This window comes from Gavia stellata, chromosome 6 (genome assembly GCF_030936135.1).
Source record: "Gavia stellata isolate bGavSte3 chromosome 6, bGavSte3.hap2, whole genome shotgun sequence".
In the NCBI taxonomy this organism is placed as follows: Eukaryota; Metazoa; Chordata; class Aves; order Gaviiformes; family Gaviidae; genus Gavia; species Gavia stellata.
Window position 1 is genome coordinate 60181395 of NC_082599.1, and position 23069 is coordinate 60204463.

The 23069-nt window shown below is 38.1% G+C and overlaps 1 protein-coding gene across 1 annotated transcript in view; it reads left to right on the forward strand.

The window, feature by feature from the left end:
* Window positions 1-23069, forward strand: part of CNTNAP2 (contactin associated protein 2) — a 1162694-nt gene that overhangs the window by 686476 nt on the left and 453149 nt on the right. The window contains exon 10 of the mRNA XM_059818416.1: window positions 22311-22482. Coding sequence (XP_059674399.1) covers window positions 22311-22482 — 172 coding nt within the window. The remainder of the gene's footprint in view (window positions 1-22310; window positions 22483-23069) is intronic.

Consider the following 23069-nt stretch of genomic DNA (forward strand, 5'->3'; position numbering starts at 1 on the left):
TGGGAAAGGACTGTTCAGTGTTTCTCCCAATCCAAGCGTTAATAGCATATTTAAAATGAATACAAGTATATTCAGATGCAAAACACTGCTGCAGATGAGGGCAGTGTAACTGGCTTCAAAGAACAGTTAGGTCACTGCACAGAAGAAAAGTCCATCAACAGCTGTTAAATACAAGTAAGGTGTGCCGACTGGCTCAGGGTGTCCCTTTATCGCACACTGCAGGACGTCGGGAGAGAGTCCACCGGGGACGTGTCACCCGATGCTTGCTGTGTTCGTATGTTTTTTCCTGAATTTACTCCTGGTCGCTCTTAGAGACTGTGTGGTTATTTTTATGTCTGTACAGGAATATGAAAGTTGAAAAAAAAGTTGATATTAGAGAAAATGGGAAATAATAAACAGAAGGGCAAGATACGAGTGAGCCATGAAAAAGAGGTATTTGGAAGAGAAATGAAGAAAGGTACAGGCGGGCAGAAGGTGAGATTGCGGCAGGAAATGGAGTGGAAAAACTGGGAGAGGAGAATTTGCAAAAAGGGAGAAAGATTAAATATACCTAAAGGAGAGTGGAGACTTCAAAGGACGATGAATGAATACATGATAGGGGAAATGGAAGCAAATGCTGTGTATCTGAACAGTGGAAATTCACAGTAGTAGAGAAAAGGTTTTCTTGCTTTGTCTTTTGCATTGTATGCAGAGCCTTTGCAGGTCGCCTGGATATGGTAACACGTTATACATGGCTTATTAAGAGAGCATGGTACTTTGGAGGTGAATTTCTCGTGTGCTTGGGGCCTAATCTCCAGTCAGGGCTATTCATTTGTATGCAGTGGAATTTCACTTGTAGCACGATGTCAACCAAACAGCTGTGTTTCTGGGCAGCTAGAGTCACTTCTAAAGTTCAAATTCTGCCAAATTTAATAAGACAGTATCAAATGCATTCAGATCAAAGCTGCCTGCTTTTAATCTTCCTGTTTCCAATTTCAACATGAGTCTCAGGACAGAGTAGCTCAACTGAAAACAAAAATGATATGTATCTCTTTGCATAGGGTAAATCCCTACCAAATTGTCTGCAATAAAGCCTTGCATTTTAAATCAGAGAAGCAACCCTGTTCTAAAATCCTTATTAACTTTAATTCTTACATTACTTACTATTCACATTACCAAAGTACATAAGGGAATAGTCCTTATTACCATACAAAGTTCTTCACAGTTCGGTGTAAACTACTAGCAGAAGTCAATCTAAGGAGAAATTTTTGACCTTATGGAAGAAAGAAGCAAGTTCTCAGCTGGTGTAAATTGACATTCTTCTACTAAAGTTAATGGACTAGGCCAATTAACGGTAGCTGAAGGTGCAATGTTGGTATGCTTTTCTTTTCCTCTTTACAGATCAGTCATTTGCCTTGATACAGTACTCTTTATGCAAATATGTAAACATGCTTAATCACTATGAATTATTAAAAACAGAGCTTGAAAGATAAACTTTCGGCAGAATGTCTAAAGCAGATAAGAGCTGTGCAAATTTGTTCCAAGAAGACAGAGTTCCATAAATTAGGACAATAGCAGGCAAGTAATTAGACACCAAATGAGCTAGGGATGCATTTCCTACCCAGCGTGCATGTGTAAATGCCCTTAACTGCAGATATTCACACACCTTGACAGTAACATTTGCCAGCGGGTGGGCAGAATATGCCAGAACCCAATTTTGCCTTTCTAATGAGGGCAAAACATCTGGAAAGTCATATTTGTTGCTTTAATCTTAACAATATCCATGCTTGCCAACAGATATCCGAAGTATCGAGACCTACCAGCCTAAGGAAACAGGCATAGATCCGATATTCATGCAGTGGTTTCCATGGAGAGTGATAGGGTTTTGCAGGGGCCAGTCAGCAGACATGCCACAAAGGTGTCTGCTAACACCATCCTGTGAAATAAATGGAAATAACTTAAGGTACTGCTCAACGTGTCAAGTACACTTGAATACAACCGAGATACAGCAGGGTGTATCATTTCTCCTGAGACTAATATTATAATTTTTATCAGAGTAATACTTCTAATTAACTGTTCATGTTGTGACAGTTTTCCCTCTCCTGGACCTAATCATTAGACAATATTTTAAATGACATTTTAAGTGTACAGCGTTGAAATTCAATACTGGTATCAAGTCGGAAGTCTGCGTGCTTTATGGCACTTTCAATATAATTTTACAGTACTAACAGTGTAGACTCCTGAGGGAATACACCCAATAAAAAGTGCAATGTAGAAATGTGGCTAACAGATTGGTTGCGCATGTTATCCTGTTGACGTTCTTTACTCACTCAACTTAATGGGCAGAAGTGCACAGTTTCCTGTAGGAAAAGACAGCAGAGTCAGTGCCAGTGTAAATTCCCAGTGCTAATTAGAAAAACATCTGTAGCTATTTGGAAATAGAAGTAATCAAGCTTAATTATGGAAATTTATTTCAAGTAAGACTTTTTGCATATTCTTTCAATTTTTGTTCTATCAAGGAACTACTAATAGAATGGCAGAGAAGAAAAGGGAAGTATCTGTTAATTTTTTGTTAACTAGCATCAGCAAAAACATTAAGCAAATTTGCCTAAGTTTTATAAGTTGCCAAGACACAACTACAATGTTAAAACCCATCTTTGAAAACTTCCTTATGCTGTGCTACTTGTGCTAAAAAAATTAAGGTACATTATCTCTGCACAGAACCTTAAATTTGAACCTTTGTGGTCTAGATACTGGGATTTTGAATGGAAGGAAAAATCTAAATTATTGAAAGGTAGATTCATTATTAAATATTCTCTGCACTTTCAGGTAGCGTATCTCAGATATGGCTTAGAAACATAGGGCTGAAGAGTCATGGTCTTCTGTTTCCCTCAACTCCATGTGTTAGATATTTAATCCAACCATTTCTAGACCATTTTCTCTGAATACACTCATCTACCACCAGGAAATTCCCAGTACCCTAAGCCTGACTTTTGATTACAGGGCAAATTAAAATACCCTGAATATTAGTAACCACAGGAAAAGAATTGGAGAGCTGATGAGGCAGCACCAATGGCCTAATCCTGTAGGACCTGCTGTTATGTTTGAAATTTCCCAGGCATCCTGGTGAATGGATCTTACCCGCAGGGGAATACCTTCAGCCACTGCAGAGATACCTGCCATTCGAGTTAGCTGAGCATGCTAAATGAGCAGGTCAAGGGGAGTCACTCAAGAATTTAAAACCTCTGGGAGCACTGGCCTTCCTTTCGTCAGAGTCGGTCTTGCTGTGGCAATTCAGTGCTTCACAGAAAGGTGAAAATACATCAAAAGTCTACTGATTCATCAAGCATTTAAAAGAAGAGAAGTCCAAACCTGTATATGCCCTTGTAGATAACCAACAGAAGCCCTGAAACATTGTATTAGTACAATATAAATATGGTACAAACGTGACGAACAGACAGCAGTCCACTTTTTTCAATTCTCCTTAGGGATATCAACAAATTACACATCAAAGGTCTCGTATCACAAACTTGATTTATAACTTGAAAATCACCCTAAGCTGCAATATGATTTCTTCCATTAAGTTCTGAAACTCCATTTTAAAACACTATAAGTCCTTTTCCCCTATTATCAGATTAGCTAAGTCATTCCTGAGCTTCCCTCCTTATTCTTTTTCTAATCTACTTGTGTTACTGAAAATAGAGTGTGTAAGGGGGAGGGGATAAAATAAATAGGTGTAAATGTATAATAGGTGCACATCTGTTGTACTGAACTTAAAAAAGCTGACCTTGTTGAAAAGTGGGATATGAATAATATTTTGGGAGACAGTATTGGCACAGGAAGCTATATTCAACAGTTTGGTTGAATAGTTTCAAGGTAAACATTGCTCATAGCTGTGCTGCCTTGCAAATATTTATGAAGGCAATAGAGTTGGAAAAATACATAGGGAACTCCTCTGTCTGCTTATTTGTCTGGTTATGCTTTTGTTCTATAAATACAATTCTGATTTCACTGTTGTATGACAAAGCAATATTGTGGTCACATCAATTGGGTAGTTAACTTTATTGGGTTTTTGCTATAGTTACCTAAGTTTGTTAGGACACATGATTAAAATTTCATTTATAAATCAGGATAGTTGATTTATGTAAGTTTCTGGTTTTCAAATAATTATATTATTTTCCAAGGTTTTTCTTCTCTTCAGCAGCAGCTATACAATTCTTATAACGCCCTTTCTGCCGTCTGTGGAGAATCTACCTTTCACTCTCCAGCCAAGCGTTCGTTGGCTTGTGTGTATCAGAATATTTGCTTAGCTTTTGTTTGCGAATTAAGTGACAGATCTGAATGATGTGACTTCTTAACTCGTGAGAATATGAGTTAAGATTATAGTGATGTAGTGAAATAACAGATTCTGCTTGTAAGTCATCAGTGTTAGCTTTGATAGCTGTGGTGGGCTTAGAAATGGACAGGCAGTACATCTCCATCTAAATCGTTGTGTTTATTGTTCTGATAATTCAATTTGATTTTTACTTGGTATCATTGCTATCCAGTATTTTCTCTGTAATGCCTTATTTGATAGACTTCAATGCCTTTCAAAATTACACAACTAGATGCTTTTTATCCTTGCCAATCAGATCAATTTGGTGCAATCTAGTTGATAGGACTCATAGAAATACACACTGACAAAGCTCTCTCCTGAAGATTGGCACCAATATAATTGTGTACATATTTTCCACATTTTCCAATTATGAACACCCTTCTTCACATGACTGTAACAATGGCTATTTGAAAGATCCATAACCATAACTGAACTCTCTGAGTACAGATTCTCTTTTGTATATGTATATATGCGTGTGTGTGTAAGCCTTGTGTGCAAGATTTCAATTTTTACATAGCCTCCGTGTGCCCTCATTCGAACAGGTCTTGGCAAAACCTTTGAATTGAAGTGCTTTGTTAGACTCTCGTGACTAGTCTATAAATCATAGAAGCCTTCATTGTCTTCGTGGCTTAAGTGGAGACACTTAAGGTAATTCTGAATGTAAACTTAGCTTTCTAGACAGAAATTAACTGGTTTTTTTATCAGAAGATAAATTGGCTCTTCTAAAAGAGTTCAGATGCTTGTAATGGTTATCCAGATTACAGAAGACAAAATCATCCAGACAGTATAATCTGATCATTCTTAACTGAAGTCCAGATCAAGACATTTCTGACTTTCTGTTTTTCTTGTTATTTTCAAAATAGACCTCTGCTAACATGGCTTCCTTGTGCTTAAGTGTCCTTGGATTTCAATGTTAAACATTAAGGATTGGCAAATCAGGTTTCTTGCCAAGATGTATTTTCCTCAGATGCACTACGCAGTCAAGCTTGGAGAATTACAGTCTTGCTAATGATTGCTGTGTATATGGTTGCTTGACACTAGCAATGTCCTGCTTTCTCCCTCTCACTTTTTGTCTCTCCTTTTCACTCCTGTCATGCATACATCTGGAGGCAAACTGAGTACGAATATTCCCATGTTTGTCTCACAGATTAGAACTGGACTTTAACTCAGTCTTTCCCTTTATGAACATTACAATGAACATCCAAATTTACCAAAATATTCCTGCTTACAAAATGTGCCCCATGCATTCTTATGCACAAATCACAGCTTTGTGAGTGTTGACTTCTGCAGATCACCGACACGGGAACTAAATATACCATATGAAGATGTATAGAAATAGAACCTGACTGACTGGTAGTATGCACAAGCACATTGATTTCTGATGATGGGAGTCTGTCTGAAAATGAAGAGTGAAATGCAAATACATATTTCTATATGTAGCAGCGTTATATGGTTATTGGGCTAATAAACCTATTTCACACTGATCTCTGACGGCAGTAAAAGAAAACCTCTTGTTTATTTCTGAGGAACACTGGAAATGGTACATTTCCAATTTTTCACTTGCATTTCAAATTCTCCTAGTATGTCTTACAAAATATCTAAAGGAAAAAGGAAAAAAAGAGGCAAAAAAAAGTTAGAACTCAGGTTATGTGATCTGACCGAGCCTAGAAATTATACACAGTCATTTGCAACCTCTCTGGATCATTTATTTAAGTATTGTTTGAGTCATTATGTTTAAGGCTAGCTTTCATTCACATGTGCGATGAGGACGTCACTACTTACCATCCTCTCAAGGTAGACAAAATTTGCTGATCATAAAGTCAGGTAGGATGTAGCAGCTGGTCTCCTGTGTTCTGTCGCCTGTGCTATTTAAAGCCATATTATCAAGACAATGCTACCTACAAGACAGGAAGATAAACAATTTGAGAGAATAAGCCTTTTATATTGAACTTCTGCATGCATGGACTTATGTCTGTGCTTATGTGCTTTCTTGAATAAGGACTTGTGGGCTTAAACTTCAAATGTGAAAACATTCCTCTCTTTTTCAGTGACATTGATGACTTTAGCCACATGAAACCCTATACGAAGTCAGTGGAGTAGTTTAGATTCTCTAAGCCTCTTTATTAGTTTACCAAGAAGTGCCAAGTGTCATATTTTCTTTTCCTTTGTGCTCATTTGATTACATATACTTGCTGTTTGGTTGCTTTAGATACAAAATACAGAAAGCTGGTCTTTCCCTTTAAACAAATTCAGAAGCTCCAAGCCATAATCAGAGATAATCATTGTGTTTACCTTAGTCTCCTTTCAAAACCAAGCAAATCTTTAAATGTTATTTCACTAAGATACGAAATTATGAATCAGATGGGTGTGGTCAGTCAGTGAACAAGTTAGTGATTCTTAATAGCCACGTAAGCCTCCTGGTTCTCAGCTGTTTAATTTGTTTCAGTTTAATTGCTTCCTGAAATGTTCTGGTCCCTCTTCTCTTCCATAGACATTCATTTCCTGGCTTATCCCAAACTCTCAAATTCCAGCATCTCTGTAATAACCTGTACAGTCTTTGTCTTTCCCTTATCTCCCCTGCAAAAAAACCCTTATGTTCCAAATTACAGCAGTCACCCTGGTCTTACAGAACGTAACTCTCCCCCGCATTCTGCGCTCTACCTCTTAGCTGAGTTCAGCTAGAATTGAATCCCTCATCTTTTTGAAGAGCTTCCCGAAAATGCTTGCATTTCATAGACCAAAAAAAAAAAAAAATCATCCACAGTTCTTGCATCCCCCGCTTCAATTTCAACAAAGATCTACCAAGGGAATCCATTCTCTTCCATGTAGCCAGGAAGTCTGTTCACCCCAGAAAATGGAAGTATAGTCCTGCACGAGGTTTTGGTAGAGCTGTCACAGAGCTTTTGTTTGCGTAGCTTGGCTTGCCACAGCAGAGAGGAAAGGAAAAGGACTGGAGGAAGGCATCCACCTTTGGCCAGCTGAATAACAGTGTCTGCAGAGCATGTCCACCGCTAAGTTGGTGCCTCTTTTCCTCGTTGGCTCGGAGTAAATATTACTTTGGTTTTGTGATTGAGAGACAAAGAACAACAGGAGGAGTAGGAAACACAGAGGTTAGATGTAATATTCCTGTCTTCTTTTATCCCTTCTGTTCTCAGCCTCTTCCCTCAGATGCATTCTGTACCCCTTTTAACTACAAACGCATTATGCTGTTTAGAGTTTCAACTCTGTAGTAAAGACCTCTAAATAGGAAAATGTTTTTAACATTTGGCACTTATCAAAAATACCCTGAAGCCTCTAACAGCCTGCAAAGAACATAATATGAATGAAGTGGACATTAGGGCAATTTAGATTATAATTGATTTTCCTTTTCTTTCCCAATAGACACTAGAGAGTGTGTGTGTACATGTCTGGAGTTTAATGCCATCCGTACAGTCAAAGTGAAAGAAAACTTTGGGCTTTTTGTATATTTTAACAGACCTGTTTCAATAATTTATATTGTTTAAAAGAAACTATCATAGCTATAAGAAAAAGGGAACACCTGACTGAGTTCAAATGCAAAAAGGAAACAACACACCAGGCAGAAGCAGGGGTGGGCTACCCAAGAGGAATATAGACTCATTGCCCAAGCATGCAGGGTTGGAACTGGGAAAACCAAAGCTCAGCTGGAGTTGAAGCTAGTCAGGGATATGACAGGCAGCAAGAGAGGCTTCAGCAAGTGTATCAGCAGCAGATGGAAATTAAGTAAAACATGGTCCCACTGCTCAGTGGGATAGAGACCTAGGGACTGAGGACATGGAAAAGGCTGAGATACTTTGTGCCTTCCTTGCTTTGGCCTTTCTTGGTAAAGTTTGCTTTCAGGCCTCCCAGGCCCCTGCAACTAGAGGCAGAGCCTGGGGGAGTTAAGTAAAGCCCACATCAGAGAAGGACCAGATTAGGGACCACACATGCAAATCGGAGGTAGAGAAGTCTGTGGCATCGGGCGGGCTGGATCCAAGAGTGTTGACAGAGGTAGCCAACCTCAGTGCGAGGTTGCTGTCAGTGATCTTTGAAATGTTATGCTAATTTTGGGAGATACCTGAGATTGCCCTCTATGATCGGCTCCATGGATGAGAAGACAGTGAGAACAGTGAATGTTGTATACGTTGATCTTAGAAAGGCCTTCAACACAGTCTGCATAGTGTCTTTATTGCAAATTGCTGAAATATGGACTGGATAGATGAACTGGGGGGGGGGGGGCAGGGCGGGAATTGACTGGACACCAGGCTCAAATGGTGGTGATCAACAGCACAAAGTCTAAGTGGTGGCCAGTTACTAGTGGTGTTCTTTAGGGACTGATGCTGGGGCTGATACTGTTTGATGTTTTTATAAACAACCTGGGTTTATAAACAACCAAGTGCGATGGAGTGCGCCCTCAGCAATTTGTGGATGATAACAAATAGGTAAGGTGGTTGGCATGCTGGAACTTAAGGCTGCTATTCACTTGGACCTCAACATGCTGGAGAAATGAGCTGACAGAGACCTTATCATACACAGCAAAGACAAACTCAAAGTCCTACACCAGGGACTGAATAATCCAGTGCATCAGTCCAGTCTGGTCATCAACTGGATAGAAAAGAGTTATGCAGAAAAGGACCTTGGGTCCTGAGGGACAAGTTGAACATAAGCAGTAACTGTAACTGTGTGGTGAAGGCAGCCAGTGGCGTACTGAGCTGCATCAGCAAGATGCAGTAAGTGATTCTTCCCCTCCGTCAGCACCGGTGAGACCACATCTGGAGCACACTGTGTTGGAGCCCCCGGTACAAGAAAGACAATGATGTACTGGAGCAAGTCAAGCAGAGGATCAACAAGAGGGTGAAGGGCCTCAAGCACATGATGTATGAGGAGAGACTGGCTGAGAGACCTGGGTTTATTTAGCCTCCAGAAGAGAAGGCTTGAAGGGAGATCTTCTTGCTGTCTACAGCTGCCTACTGGGAGGGTGTTGAGAAGATGGATCCAGACTCTTCTTGGAGGTGTATGATGAGAAAACAAATGGCAACAGACACAAGTTGCAACATGGGAAATTCTGGGTAAATACAATGACTCATTTCTCAGCCGTGAGGGTGGTCAAACACTGGAACACTTTGTCTGGAGAGGTTCAGAAATCTCCATCCTCGGAGACAGTGAACTGGACTGGACACATCCCTAAGCAACCTGCCCTAATTTGACCTTCTCTGAAGAGCGGTTTGGATGAGACCATCTTCAGAGGTCCCTTCTAAACAAAATTATTTTGTGATTTTTGTAATAATTTGATTTTTCGTAAGTGAGTGTAATTTTGGTCTTCATTTTCACAATCTCTGAGGCATCAGTAAAGAAGGCAGTGTCAATACCAATGGAAGGTAACTGCCTGATACCTGTTAAAGATTTCAGTTGAGCTTCTGTTGAAAATAGATCTTTTAAAATTCATCCGTTGTAATTTCTATAATTATTTTGAACATTTAAGAGTATAAATATTACATCAAACAACAAAACAAAATTTGAAAATCTAAGATTTTGTTTATATTTGGGCAGGTGTATTATTCTTTACATAGCTTTCCTCAACACACTGAGTTGCTTCAGTCATTTTGGTAGGAATCATTCAGCATTGCAGTCGGAGGAAATCCATCTTGGATGTGGCATATCAATAACACTATTTTCACTGTGTACTTTCCAGTGTATATTTCCAAGAAAACAAAAAAATAAACATTCTTTCAAGGAAATAAGCACAGTTCTTTTAGCAAATAGCATATTTTCTTCGGATGCAAGTCAATCAATATATACTGTCATGCATTTTAAAGCACTTTCAAGAGAACTTTTAATGAGCCTAATGCAATTTGTCACAGTTAAGTCCTGTAACTCGTTATTCAAAACCCTCCCGTTGACTTTCTGTTGAGTCATTACTGTGTGAGGCCTTTGCTGCTATGCTTGCTGTGCTTTAGAACAGACAGCCACGGTGTTCAAGAAATCTCCTTGGCTCCATTTGACTTGGTATTAATACTGGGAGGAAGAAAGAATGTTAAGGGTTATGCTTCTTAAGGGATTATTTTGTGGTTTAAGTTTAAAGTTCCATTCACTTTCTTTGAAAAAATAATGCTTGGTTGTTTTTTTTTTTTATTAAAAAAGACAGGAGATTGCCATTAAAGTAATTTCTGTATATTGCTTTCTATAAATTTTCTGCTGTACACATACCTTGTTTTGAGTGAGCAGACTTGTTATAGAGTGAAGGTTGGATGAGCTGAGAAAGTAGAAATGCGCCATAACCCAACAGCTGGAATTCTTTTCTTTAATTTACTAATTGTACAAGGTTAAATACTAGTTTTGAAAATGATGATATTTTCATCTCCTTTTTTTTGAGAGAGAGAGCACGTCAATTTTAGAAAAAATGGTGATCCTTTCTAACATTCAAGTCTTAGGAGTAAGGGACAAAGACACTTTAATTTCTTTACATTTATTGAAATGTTTGCATTCATAATAGCTTTAAATAATTATGGAGATGACAGAAAATGGATTTTGTTGTTATTATTGTTGACTAGAGTTCATTCTGATTTATTATATGGAATTCTTTCTAATACTAACATAGGTTGAATATGCACTGCTATATGAGTGCTTTCCACTTATAACAATGTTAAGGGTTGCTAACTTCATTTGAACTGCAGGTACAAATTATGTGCTACAGATAAATTAGCTCAGATTCAGAAAGGAGAGAATGTGTGTGTTTACATTGTAGAGAGTCTTTGTTATTTCTTTCTAAATTTGGGAAGACAATCTACTGGCAATCTATTTCTATATTTGTCTTTTTAAATAGGAATAAGAAAGCTAAATACTCTGTAAATCATGACCACCTGAAAAAACAGATACAAAGTTCTAGTCTACCACTGAGTTAAAGATGCACGTACCACTTCACTAAGTGAAGCTATCCAGTTTGCCCAAATGGGTATGTAATTTGAACAGTTTATATATATCTCATAATAAAAGCAAGTGGCATAGCTAATCTGTTAAAGAGTGGAGGGACTACTAATCACATTGCTATGTTTACTTTTAAAGTATCAGAATGACCATGTGATTTTCCCTCTTTATCCTGCCTTTCTTGCATCTTGTCTTCATCTCATACATAGTAAAAAATGCAGCTGATAAGGAAAGTACCATGGTACATTTTTGGAGTCACATGTCTTTACAGTTATTATAAACTGAAAATGTAAGAGAATAGGTAAAAAATTGTTAATCAGTTCTATAGTTCATAATGCTAAGAATTTAAAATTATTTACTATGTCTTTTTTGCATAAAATTCTAATAAGCATAAGGACAGCTTTTACTATGAATTTAGTGACTGTTTCTAGGGATTCCATTAAGCCCTACAGAATTTAATGTACTTAATTTCATTTCATTGCTCAGATAATATAATTTTCTGTGAATTTAAGAACAAAAATATGATTAATCAACGTGCAAAATATGAAAACGTTTAAAATAACTCTTTAAACACCCCATTTTTTTTTTTTTTCAGTTTGCCCATTAAAGGAGCAACAATGTTGATCTTTAAATCCACCTGGCATATTTAATGGGCAACCTTAATTTTGACCTACAGAAACCATCTATACAGTGGTATACTTATCACCAATGATTAATATGCTTAAGGTAGTTTTGGAAGTCCGAAAAATAAATTTAAGGTGTTCAAAACCTAGAAGTTACTGGTAACAGAAGTGTCAGAATAGACATTTAAAGATGCACTGAATATCTGAATGCACTTCAAATCAGATCACTTTTCAAGTTTTAAATATGCAGAAGCATTTCTTAGCAGCAAAGCTCCAACAAAGTCTTTGCAACCAAGAGATAATTCTGTTTTCTTGGTAAATCTCTGGGGAGGTTGGTACTCTCTGTGGTTATAGTTGATACAGGGTAGCAGGAGCTAAGGGAGAAAATTGGGAATACTGGAGAATGTGCAGTGAATGGCATGAAACTGGAAATAGCATGTTTAAGGTACCTAAACCAAAACTCAGTTCCAAACTGGTGCAGTTTACCACAAAGTGATGTATTGTGGTCATACAAACGGTAGCTCACAGTGATTTTACGTGGGGGAGGTTAGCCACTCAACACTAAATGCTTTCATTTTGGTACCTTTGTTAACTGGACTGAAAAAAAAAAAAGTTGATTAAAATATAAATCTCTTAGGTGGAAGTTGGTGGAAGCAAATCATGTGAATCTGTAGCTGAATTGGTCCAACGACTTCTATGCTACTATTTTCGCTTGAAGTAAATTCACCTTAGTGATATTGTAGCCAGAACTTTGCAGTACATAAAAATACAAAATAAGTTCATGTAGGAGCAGCAAATAAGATTACACAATTAATGCCAACAGTGTAATCTCCACACTGTACATCTCTTAAAGGCAGTAAATAGTGATTGAATCTTTCATGCTGCTTATATCTCCCTAAGCATAATTATCTCCAGCAGTCTCTAGACATTTTTTATCTTCACGGGGGATTTTTGGTAGAAGTGAAGTAGCAGTAACTTTGAAAATCTAGTGTACATTTATTCTCTTTGTTATAAAATAGAAAACCTATGAATAGCCTGTATTATATGGGTAGTGTAATGTACAGATTTGCTGCAATTTGATCATTATGTGGCTTTCTGTATTTTCCATCATATCCAATAAAATAAGATTGAAACTGCAGTAAAGTGTTGGATTGACTTAAATTAGCCAAGACGGGTAATAATGATCGTTCTCAATGCTTCTCACCATGTCAGTAAGTGACAACTGAAACTTGCTGCTATTGCTCTTGTTTCCAGTTATTTGAAGGAGAATTTTGTCTAAACAGGAAGATCAGGACAGCTTTTGAGTTTATTTCAAAACAAACAGACTTCTTGCTGGTTTCATATTTTAGGGTTTCAGCCACTCATGCACCGCTCTTTTTTCATGGGAACTCACCTATAAAGGTAATAAAACCTTCAATTAAAAACAGCAGAAGACATTTTCATTGTTTTTAATTTGTCAGATGATAGTCAAAATATTTCATTAATTTGTTTAACTGTTCCTCTGCCAGGAGCAGAATTTCCTTTCTACTAAGAAACATCAGAGCGTAAAACTGTGCTTAAATGCTTCATAAGTGAACTGTTTTTCAAACAATATTTTTTTGTTTGTGTCCCGTTTCATTGTGTTATTTATATTAACTTTCTTACAATCCCAGTGTCCTGGTTTATTTTGATCACTGCCAGTTTCTAAGCAAAGGATTAAAATGTATCTAAAATTTTCTCTTTTATTTTAAAGTAGTTGTTTGTCTTCTTGTTATACTTTTCCTGAGGACTCTTTATTTACGTCTTAAGTGGCTGACTAATCTCAAACTCCATTGAAGTAGGCAGGAATCGGAAGTGTTTAACAACTGGCAAAATCAAGCAGTTTCTGAAGAAAAGGCAGAAAAGCCACCTTAAGCCTCTTTAAAAAGTGGACTTCCCTCAGTGGAGCACTTGTTTATATATGGCACACTTTCCATCAAGCAGAGTTGCTGCTTCCACTTCAGCATAAAATAAGCTGCTTTTATAACATGAATTACCAACCATTTACATCAGTTCTTGTCAAAATAAGGATTTTGCAATACACGTGTGTGCAAGAAAATAAATCTTGCTGTTCATCCATTTTTTAAATATCAAGATAGCAAGAGGATCCATATTTGCTATTATTTTGTGAAAAGAAACATACATTTCCTATATCAGTAAATTTCTGATGGTCTCGGAATGCAAACATATCAAAATAGTGAACTCAGTTTATTGTATTTTTTTTGTGAGCCCACACAAATACTGACATTGTAAAACCAACAGTATGCACAATTGAGCCACTCACAACGCACGGGAAGCAGAACAGCGAGTCAAATAAAAGATGGGCAATTAACTGTGCATTGAGTAGAGAATGCCTGATTTATTTCTGTTGTGATTTGGACAAGTATCAATTTTAGCATCTATGTGTATTTTTAATACTATTTTACTTACTTTTTTCCCCTTATGCTCCTCCTTTTAAGATGCTACCATACCCTGACTGTAATATTTAATCTCATTTTCCCAGCAGACAAGAATATTTTATTTCAGCTCAAATATCTGGGCAAACATTTATCCAATCTACAGAAGAACTTCAGAGAGAACCATAAAGGGGGGGAAGTCATTATGTTTCACGCAGTCATGGAGCTGGAAGAGACATCAATCTCATCTTCCCCCTGTCTAAAAGCAAAATCAGTAAAACCAGTCTCATGCAATAATTACATTTGTTCTCTTCCGCCACCAACACATTGTTCATCTTGGGAAGTTTTGGTGTCTGGGGTATATGCTTGGGTTTGTAATGTCTAGTATGGCTCTTGGGGAAGCTAGGTCTGCAGCAGCAGCTTTCAAATAGACTACTATTGTACCTGGTTTGCAACAGGTCTTTTTTCATTGAAGATTTGTACCTGAGAATACTAAGGCAGTTTCTTTTCTGAATATAGAAGTCTTTTTAGATTGTCAGGAATCATTTCTTTTCTGTTGCAGTGTTATCTGAACTAGGGTATGAAGTTTAGCCATTTAAACAAACATTGGTATTTAGGGCGTGTCTTGTGGTATTTATTAAGACTGACATGATTCCCTGTGAATGAAAAGCATGCTTGTGTTCTGCTTAATTAGTTAGATTTCCTCCCAGTAGCAATATAGTACATGGATTTTTTTTAAAGTGTAGTCCAGGTGGTATGTGATCTGAGAATAGAGGTGGGCTATGTGCGTATTTCCTCCTAGCTGAGCTTGGGTACAATCTGCCAGACAATCTCTCCATTTGGGAATGACATGTTCTACGTGTTTTGCAGGAGATTACCTTGAAAACAGGAGCGATACCATGTCTGTAATTACCTCAGGGGGAAAAAAAAAAAAAAGAAAGAAAAAAACCTACCTGGCCTTTAGCATTGAAAAGTAAAAGGAAAGGCAAAAGATGCCTTAGTTAAAGGTGAGACATACCTCAGGGCCCATTGCAGTTCATTTCAAACAACTGAACTGGTACCACCACCTGGCAACCTGAATGCCCGGGTTACAACAGCGCTGTTTGCCAGCAGTAACTGGAAGGCCCACATATATTTGAATCCTTTGAATTCTGTAGCCAGCCATTGGGAGAAGCGTCTCAGAACAGTTTTAAAGTATACTGTTGTTGATGGTTGGACTTGATGATCTTAAAGATCTTTTCCAACCTTAATGATTTTGTGAATCTGAGAGAAGCCCTGAATCAACAAAGCTGGTAAAAAGGGACGATTATACTGTAGTCTTATCCTTCCTTTGTTGCTGTCGGTAATTTTCCTGTGTGCTATTAAAGATAGTCTGCCTTGCTCCTGTTCCTGCTTTTGTCAGTGCCTTCATAACTGTGTGTCCTCTACTTTTTTCTAGGCTGTCATCCTAGCCATTTAATATCTTGCAAAATAGTATTTGTGCAAGTTGCATTGTGGCTTGAAGATAGTCTGTGCACAGCTAGTTGCTCAGCTTTTATTGTCTGACTATCTTTTGGGCTTTTTCTTACTGAGATTGTTACATTATCTTCCTGTTTCTTTCCTTGACGACCAACTTTTAAACAATACCAGTATAATTACATGTTCAGATCACCTATTATGCTATACATGACCTATATCTATGGCTAGGTCACATAACCCTAGAATTATTACATCTAAACCTCAGGTGTGCTGCAGGTAGCATTTCTCTGGCACACGGTAAAGGAAAACTGTAGTACTGTATTCGTATTCTTCGTACCTCAGGTAGAGACGTCCTAGAAGCTTCTTTTTAAAGAACTAAATCCTGTCAGGAACTGGTAGGTACTGAATCAGCATCAATACACTGAAGTGAAATCTAACTGAGGGTTAAGGAATGATAGTATACAGAGAGACTGAAAAATCTCAGTGCTTTTCCAGAACTGGCTTCAATTTATAAGCAGACAGCTGGCAATAAAATATTTTTAGAGAAGAGGGTCTGGCTGAAGACCAGATTTCCAGAGGAGACAAAACAAATCAGGAGTTGTACCATGGGTAGAAAATGCTGCCAAGTCTTGTAAGACCTGGTTAAACTTTTTCATCGTAATATGAATGACGTGTACAGAGAAGATTCTGCAAAGTCCACCAGAGACTTCATTAATGCTAGCCTGTTTTACCTAGAGGGCTCATGTGTGCCCCAGGAGTGCCAGAAGTACAACATCCTCTTGTTCTAAGCTGTAGCATTAGTACATTGTGCTTTTCTCTCTGTGTGTAGAGACATTTGGGCTTTCAGGTTAGTAATTTACATTTGTTGGGATAGAATTCACTACCTTGCGTTCAACCTCTGTGTTTCTATAAATGAAACAATGAAGGCAAAAGTAAAGATTAATTTATTAGAAAATGCCTCGTTCAAGAAGTTGGTGACTTTCTCTGCAAACACACACAGAAAAATTGTAGGTCCCATTCTGGTTTGTCTTTCTGCACTCTACCGAGCTGGGAAGCTCTGAAGTCGTGTTTATTTTCAGAACAGTTCATTCGCTTGCTAGGCATGGGATCCAAATGTCTTGGCAAACCCCATCCTTAGTCCTCATATTCCCTAATACAGAATTATGACAGCAGTTGAAGTGTGGCTCTGTTGAAACCTCCGGTACTGGTCCCTTATTCCTTCAAAAACTTAGAAAATATATGTGTGTGCTTTTTTGACCATTTCTGTAGCTTTACAGAAATGCAGTGAAATGAAAAAAATATTCCATTTTAACTCATGCTGTTCATCCCTTCTGCAGTTTGTTTACTTTGGTTTATTTCATGCTCTTGGAGCAGGAAACTTCCAGTTTTCCAAAGTTATTGCCTGTGTTCCACTTCATACTAAGGCCCCATTCTGGTCTGACTGAAACAAGCATAACAGTACGACAGGGAGTTTGGGTATGTAGGTGTATTGAGCTTTTCTTGTCGTGTCTTTTCCTGTTTATTAACACACGAAACATCAGCTATATCTTCAATCTAAGTACATTGGTATGCACTGAATTTGAGTTTTGTTCTGTGGGTTCAAAATAACATCTTGTAACTCTGTATGATAAGTATAGAAAATTTGAAGATTACTTGACCCTTGAACAATACTGTGCTGCTATTTATCCTGACAAATAAAGAATTTTGTTTTCTTCCTCTCATTCCACATAGGAAGGATCCAGGATGTATACTTGAAATACCATGCAGATAAAAATCACTGTCAGACTTCAGATCAGTCACTTTTTCTATTGATTGCTAGATTCTGCAGCTCCCATGCAACTAGTTGAAGACAATATGGACTACCAGTTAGGTATCTAAGACAATAGTTACTTTTTTTTTTTTCCAAATGAGGTTTATTTTTTCATTTAAAAAAGTAAAATATCAAGTACCATCTGTATACAAACAGCAGCCCATCATTAACTTACAAATAAAACGAAAGGCAAAAATAAAAATATAATGATGAGGTTTTCTCACAAGCTGTGGAGAAAAACTGTTGTCACAATAGAATTTGCAGTATATTTCAAAGAAAATCTGAGTCTTTCACATAGGGATACAAAATAACCTCTAATTGTATATTCAGAGTCTAGTATGATATTTCATTCTTAGGTCAGATCTCAGAAACAGGTGATGCATCAGATGTTTAATGACATGCTCTGACTGTATGGTCTTTCATTATTATACCACGAACCTGAATGTATTCTTCCTTCAGCTTCCTTTCTTATAATGTCTTTGATAGAACCTTACTCAGGTGATTGGAAGAGAGACATAATAGATCTTGACACTGGAAAGGAAATATTGGTTCTATTTCATAGGTATTTTATTATACCTATAACTTATTTATTAGATTTATTTTATTGTATTGAAGTGACTTCTAACATAGAAAGTAGCATGAATCAAAAATACAGATTTTCTAATTTTTCTTGCAAGTTTGAATTAAGATCAGGAGCTGGATCTAGAATTTTGGCTGTCCCGTGTTTGGTAGGTCAGAATGAAGTCCTGGAAACAAATTTCCTTGAACTCTGGGGAAAATTCAGATTCAATCCATGTCTGACCTTTGCAGGATAATCTATCTCTTTGTGGGCTTAAAATGTGAAAAATAAAATGGCAAGATTCAGATTCTGTACGGAAGAAGTCAGAAAGATGTAGAGATTAGAGGATAAGGGAGTCTACCTGACTTTAAGATGCATTTGTAATCATAAGCATCAACATTGTTTTAAACTGTCCAAACTGCATTTTGTGTGCATTTTGAAAACGTACACATCATCTTGTCAGCAAGAAAATCAATACGGTGCTGTCCAAATTGTTCATCCATTATTTAGCCTTTCTAGTGACAGCATTACTGTCAGCCTTGGTAATAGAACTTGATTTAATTAAAATTTCATTCACTGTAGGAAGGATGAGGAAGTGAATCATGTCTCAAGAATGGAAATCTGGAAGGGGAAGGCATTGTCCTGTGTGTTGAAATAGCAACCGCAAGGTACTAGGTCATTTCCAGGTTTACGTTTGAGGCAGAAGCTTTGCCCCAGGTGACTCGGACTGGAATTGCCTAAAATATCCACGTCCCACCAAAATTAATGGGCATTTGGCTGTATACCTAATAGTTGAAAAACAATGTAGGTGTTATATACAAGGCTTATCTAGTTGCTTTCCCATGTGCTAAACTCTTTACATAAGAGTATGTTTATTAACTGCATTCTGAAAAGTTTGTCTAAGCTATGGCAACAATTCTAAAGCAGAAAAAAATTGGTGGTAGAGAAGGCTAGTTTGTGAGAAGCATATGATTCAAAAACCCCACCATTTTTCCATTCCCTGTGGATAGTGAATTGTTTTTGGAAATTAGCTCTTTGCATAACTATCTGTCACAGTAATAGCATGACTGAAATGCCTTGACACCCAGTCAGCCTCACAGACGATTTATGCAAGGTGCTGCACAAGTGCATAAAACCCCCTCCTCTTCCAGTTCCTTACATGACTAGAAACAGCAAAGGGAGTAGCAGGAAGACGGGCAAACAGAGACATATGAGTGAGCAAATTATAGTCTTCATCCATTGATAGATATAGCAGAATTCAGAGTCCCGAACTGACTAATGCTCTGTGTTCACCACTTTCTTGGGTCATAGAGGAAAGCTTTATTTATGTAGTTAGGTTAGGAGTGGCCGCCACCTCCAGCCGCTCCAGCCTGTGACTCCCTCCTACCCCAGTGCAGCCCAGGCTGGGGACCCAGGGACCTGGGGTCTCTGCCCAGGCTGAAGGACCCGGCTGCTACTTTCCTCTTTGCAGGTTCAACTAGTAGCAAAGCTGAGAACATGTGCCAGAGACCAATAACTGCGTGCTAATATAGCATAGGTCAAGAACTGATCCTTAGATGCAGGGAAGCTGAGAATCACATGTTGAAACGCCTCTGTGGTTAGTTCTCAAATGCTATCAAATATTGGTAGTAATTTGTTGGAATATGTTGCTGAATCTAATCGTATGTTTGTGGCTTAGTTATTTGGATCATACTCTTTTTGATGTGAAGAATGAATTGTGACTTTAAGTTTTGATCTTATTTTTCAGCTAGTGCTTGAAGGATGGTGGATAATCTTTCATTATATTCAGATATATCCATGTAATGGCCTTGGCTTTGCTGGGTTTACATGAACGTTACTAAGAGTTTACCTCAGTGTTGGCAACCTTGAATTTAATATTTAAAACAAAGGAATTGTGGAAGTGCTTTGAACAGGAAGATGATGCACAGGTTTCCTGCACAGCTCTGCTAAAACACTGAAGATCTAAACAACCATGTGCTTGGTGTTGGTTTGGGGTTCTTGCTGAGAAGGAGTTAAAGGGTAGTTTCAGCAACAGTTTGAAAAACAATTATACTGGAAAAGTGAGCTGTTTAAATATAATTCGAGAAAGCACTTGATAGGAACCTGCAAATACTGTGCTCGCATCCACCAAACAACAGAGGATAACTTGCACTCTCTGTTGTCTGTAAAGCCTCAGATGCATCAGTTTAATCAGTCACTGGAAAGAACAAGTTAAAAAAAGCAGGAGGCAGGTTTCTGAAAGCCCTGTCCTCTTTTCATCAGATAAGTCACTAGCCAATGCACACATTGGGAAGAGAGTATAAATCCTACAACTTGACTTTTCTGCCAGTCCAAAATAACAATTCCCACAGTCTAGGATTAGCGCAATTTTGGTGGGGGGCAGTTGGTCTGATGAGGTTATTATGCTCTAGTTAGGCAATTGGGGGATCCCTAGGAGTTTTTCCTTCTCCAGCTGGTGTGTATGTGTGTGAGGGGGTTACTTACCTTTCTCATAGCAGTTTATGGCTCCCTGCGATAGTGGCACAATTTTGCTCCAAAGGTGATATGACCTCAAGTTAAGCCTTTGCCCAAATTCTTGAAATACCTGTCAGAGCTAACTTTTAGCACGGTCACTGCTTAATTTCGATAACATCCCTGATTAATTCTGTGGTGCCACCAGTGAACTCTGAAGTGAGAGCTTACCAAAGTGAGTGAGGGAAATTCAGGAGCTCCCAGCAGTAATTTTAGCTGATGGGCAAGACTTTTTTTGAAAATTTAAAAAAAATCACTGGTCATATGAATGTTCTGGCAAATCCTTTCGGTTAAAATGGGTCTTAATTATATTTTGGGGAAGACTTACATCTCTCTGGGGTTTTTTTTGTAATAGGTGCCACATTAAGCAGCATCTGTCCTTGACCCCCAGTTGCTTGTTTCTGCCCTCTATTCATTGCCTCCTGTTTTAGCCAATCCAACTATTTGTGTGGCATGTGATAAACTGTATTCAAAATTATGTTCATTCCTTTTTCCTGCTGCTGTTCAGACAATATTGGTTTGATAATCTGTTACTCTTCTGTCTCAAAACATAGCTGTTTCCATGCTATTGAAGAAGGCAGTAAGGCATTGGGTATTGGAAGCTGGGTGGGAAAATGGGAGAAAGAATGGGAGCTGCATAATCTGTCTTGGCTACCAAAACAAGTGTGTGTGATTTTCTTACCCTTGCCAGCCAAGAACTGCATGGCTAGTCACCTTCCTAGCCGAAATCTGCAAAAACGTTATGCATTTTTCAGACTTTTTACCTTCTTTACCAATGAACTGTTGTTAGCCTCTCTCCCTTCCTTCCTGCTCTCATCTTAAACAGATTCTGTCTAAATTATTTTCTTGAAGCTTTTTCAGGGAGTTCATTGTTAAAGATTTGTAAGTAGTCAATGAGGCTCTCCACTGTCTTATCGAGGACATTTTTCTCAAGTAAATTGACACAGTCACTTCTGAAGGGCATTCAGTTAAACAATTACATACAAACACCCTCTGTCTCCCTGCTTTTTAACCTGAGTCAAGACACTAATTCATTCTTATCTCTTCTAAACCACCTTCAGAAAGATAGGCAAATGAACGTATTTAGAGCATAAATGAAAATACTACAGAATGTCCTCAGATTCCTCAGAAGTGGGCCAGGACATTAGATTTTAGGGCTAGTTTTAAGTTTGCAGGAAGTTTCCAGCACAAGTATTCATTGCCCAGGAAGCCTAGTTCTAGAGAAAGCTGAACTGGAAATTCACTTCATGGAATCCACGGAATACATTTTTCTCAGAAAAATCTGAGAAATGGGAATGTAATTCCTAAAATATAGCAAGGAGATTAAACCTTTTTCTCTTCCCTTAATCTTTGAATGAAGAGAGAAGTAATGAGAAACAGCAATAGAGGGCTGGGGGAGGAGAAGGGTAGCAGAAGACTTCCATCTTGTAGACAAAAATTAATGAAAGAATCATCAGCTCTACTGTATAAATCCTTGCAGGTAGTTGCCAATGACTTAAATCAATAGCATTGCAATGTAGTCTAATAGCTGTATAATATTTCTTTCCCACCTTGCCTTTTTTTTCCCCCATCTAGAAGACATGTCTCTTTCTGTGAAAAAATACTGGCTTGAGTACCAGTATATGAAGTTAATAATGCTCTTCATTCTGCTGCTCTACAGGGTTTCCTACACAGATGAATGACTCGGATCACTTGCTATTTCAGCATTCATTTCAAGGATGCATGCAGTTTATTCACGTGGATGATCAGCTGGTGGATTTGCACGCAGTGGAGCAAGGCCAGCTAGGAAGCTTTGCCAATGTCACCATTGACATGTGTGCCATTATTGACAGGTAAGTTGCGGAGATATCACTGCCACTCTGATACACTGATAGCTGTCCTGAATATTCTGAAAATACACAGTGATACAGAAAAGGTGGTTCTGACACTGCCAGTGATCACGTCAAGGCAGTGCTACCTTTTTAGCAGTGGGAACCATGCTTAGATGATGGAGATGATGGCTTTAAGTTGTAGATTGTGCAGGGTGCAGTGGAAAGCGTATCTTCAATCTCCCTGCTCTCAGGCAGAGGAGGAGGTGAAAAGCTCTTGTAAATCAAATTCAGCCCACAGGTCAATAATATGGCTGCCTTGGAGAGAGGGAACTCTCCTGAAAAGTCACACATTTTGTCTGTTTCTTAAATGACTGTTATGGAGATCTTTTTGCAACTAGAAGTTGTGCTTCCTGGCTTCAAGTGCCTTCTGGCTTCACTAAATTCCACAGAGAACTAAAATAGGTCCATACGCTTGCACAACTGTGCATGCAGTAAATGCTCAAACTTTATTAAAATAATCCTTAGTGGTTTGGTTTTTTCCAAACTGAGGAGACTAATTCAGAATTATGGCAGGCTTTTGCTTTGAGCCTTGCCTTTTCAACCATGTA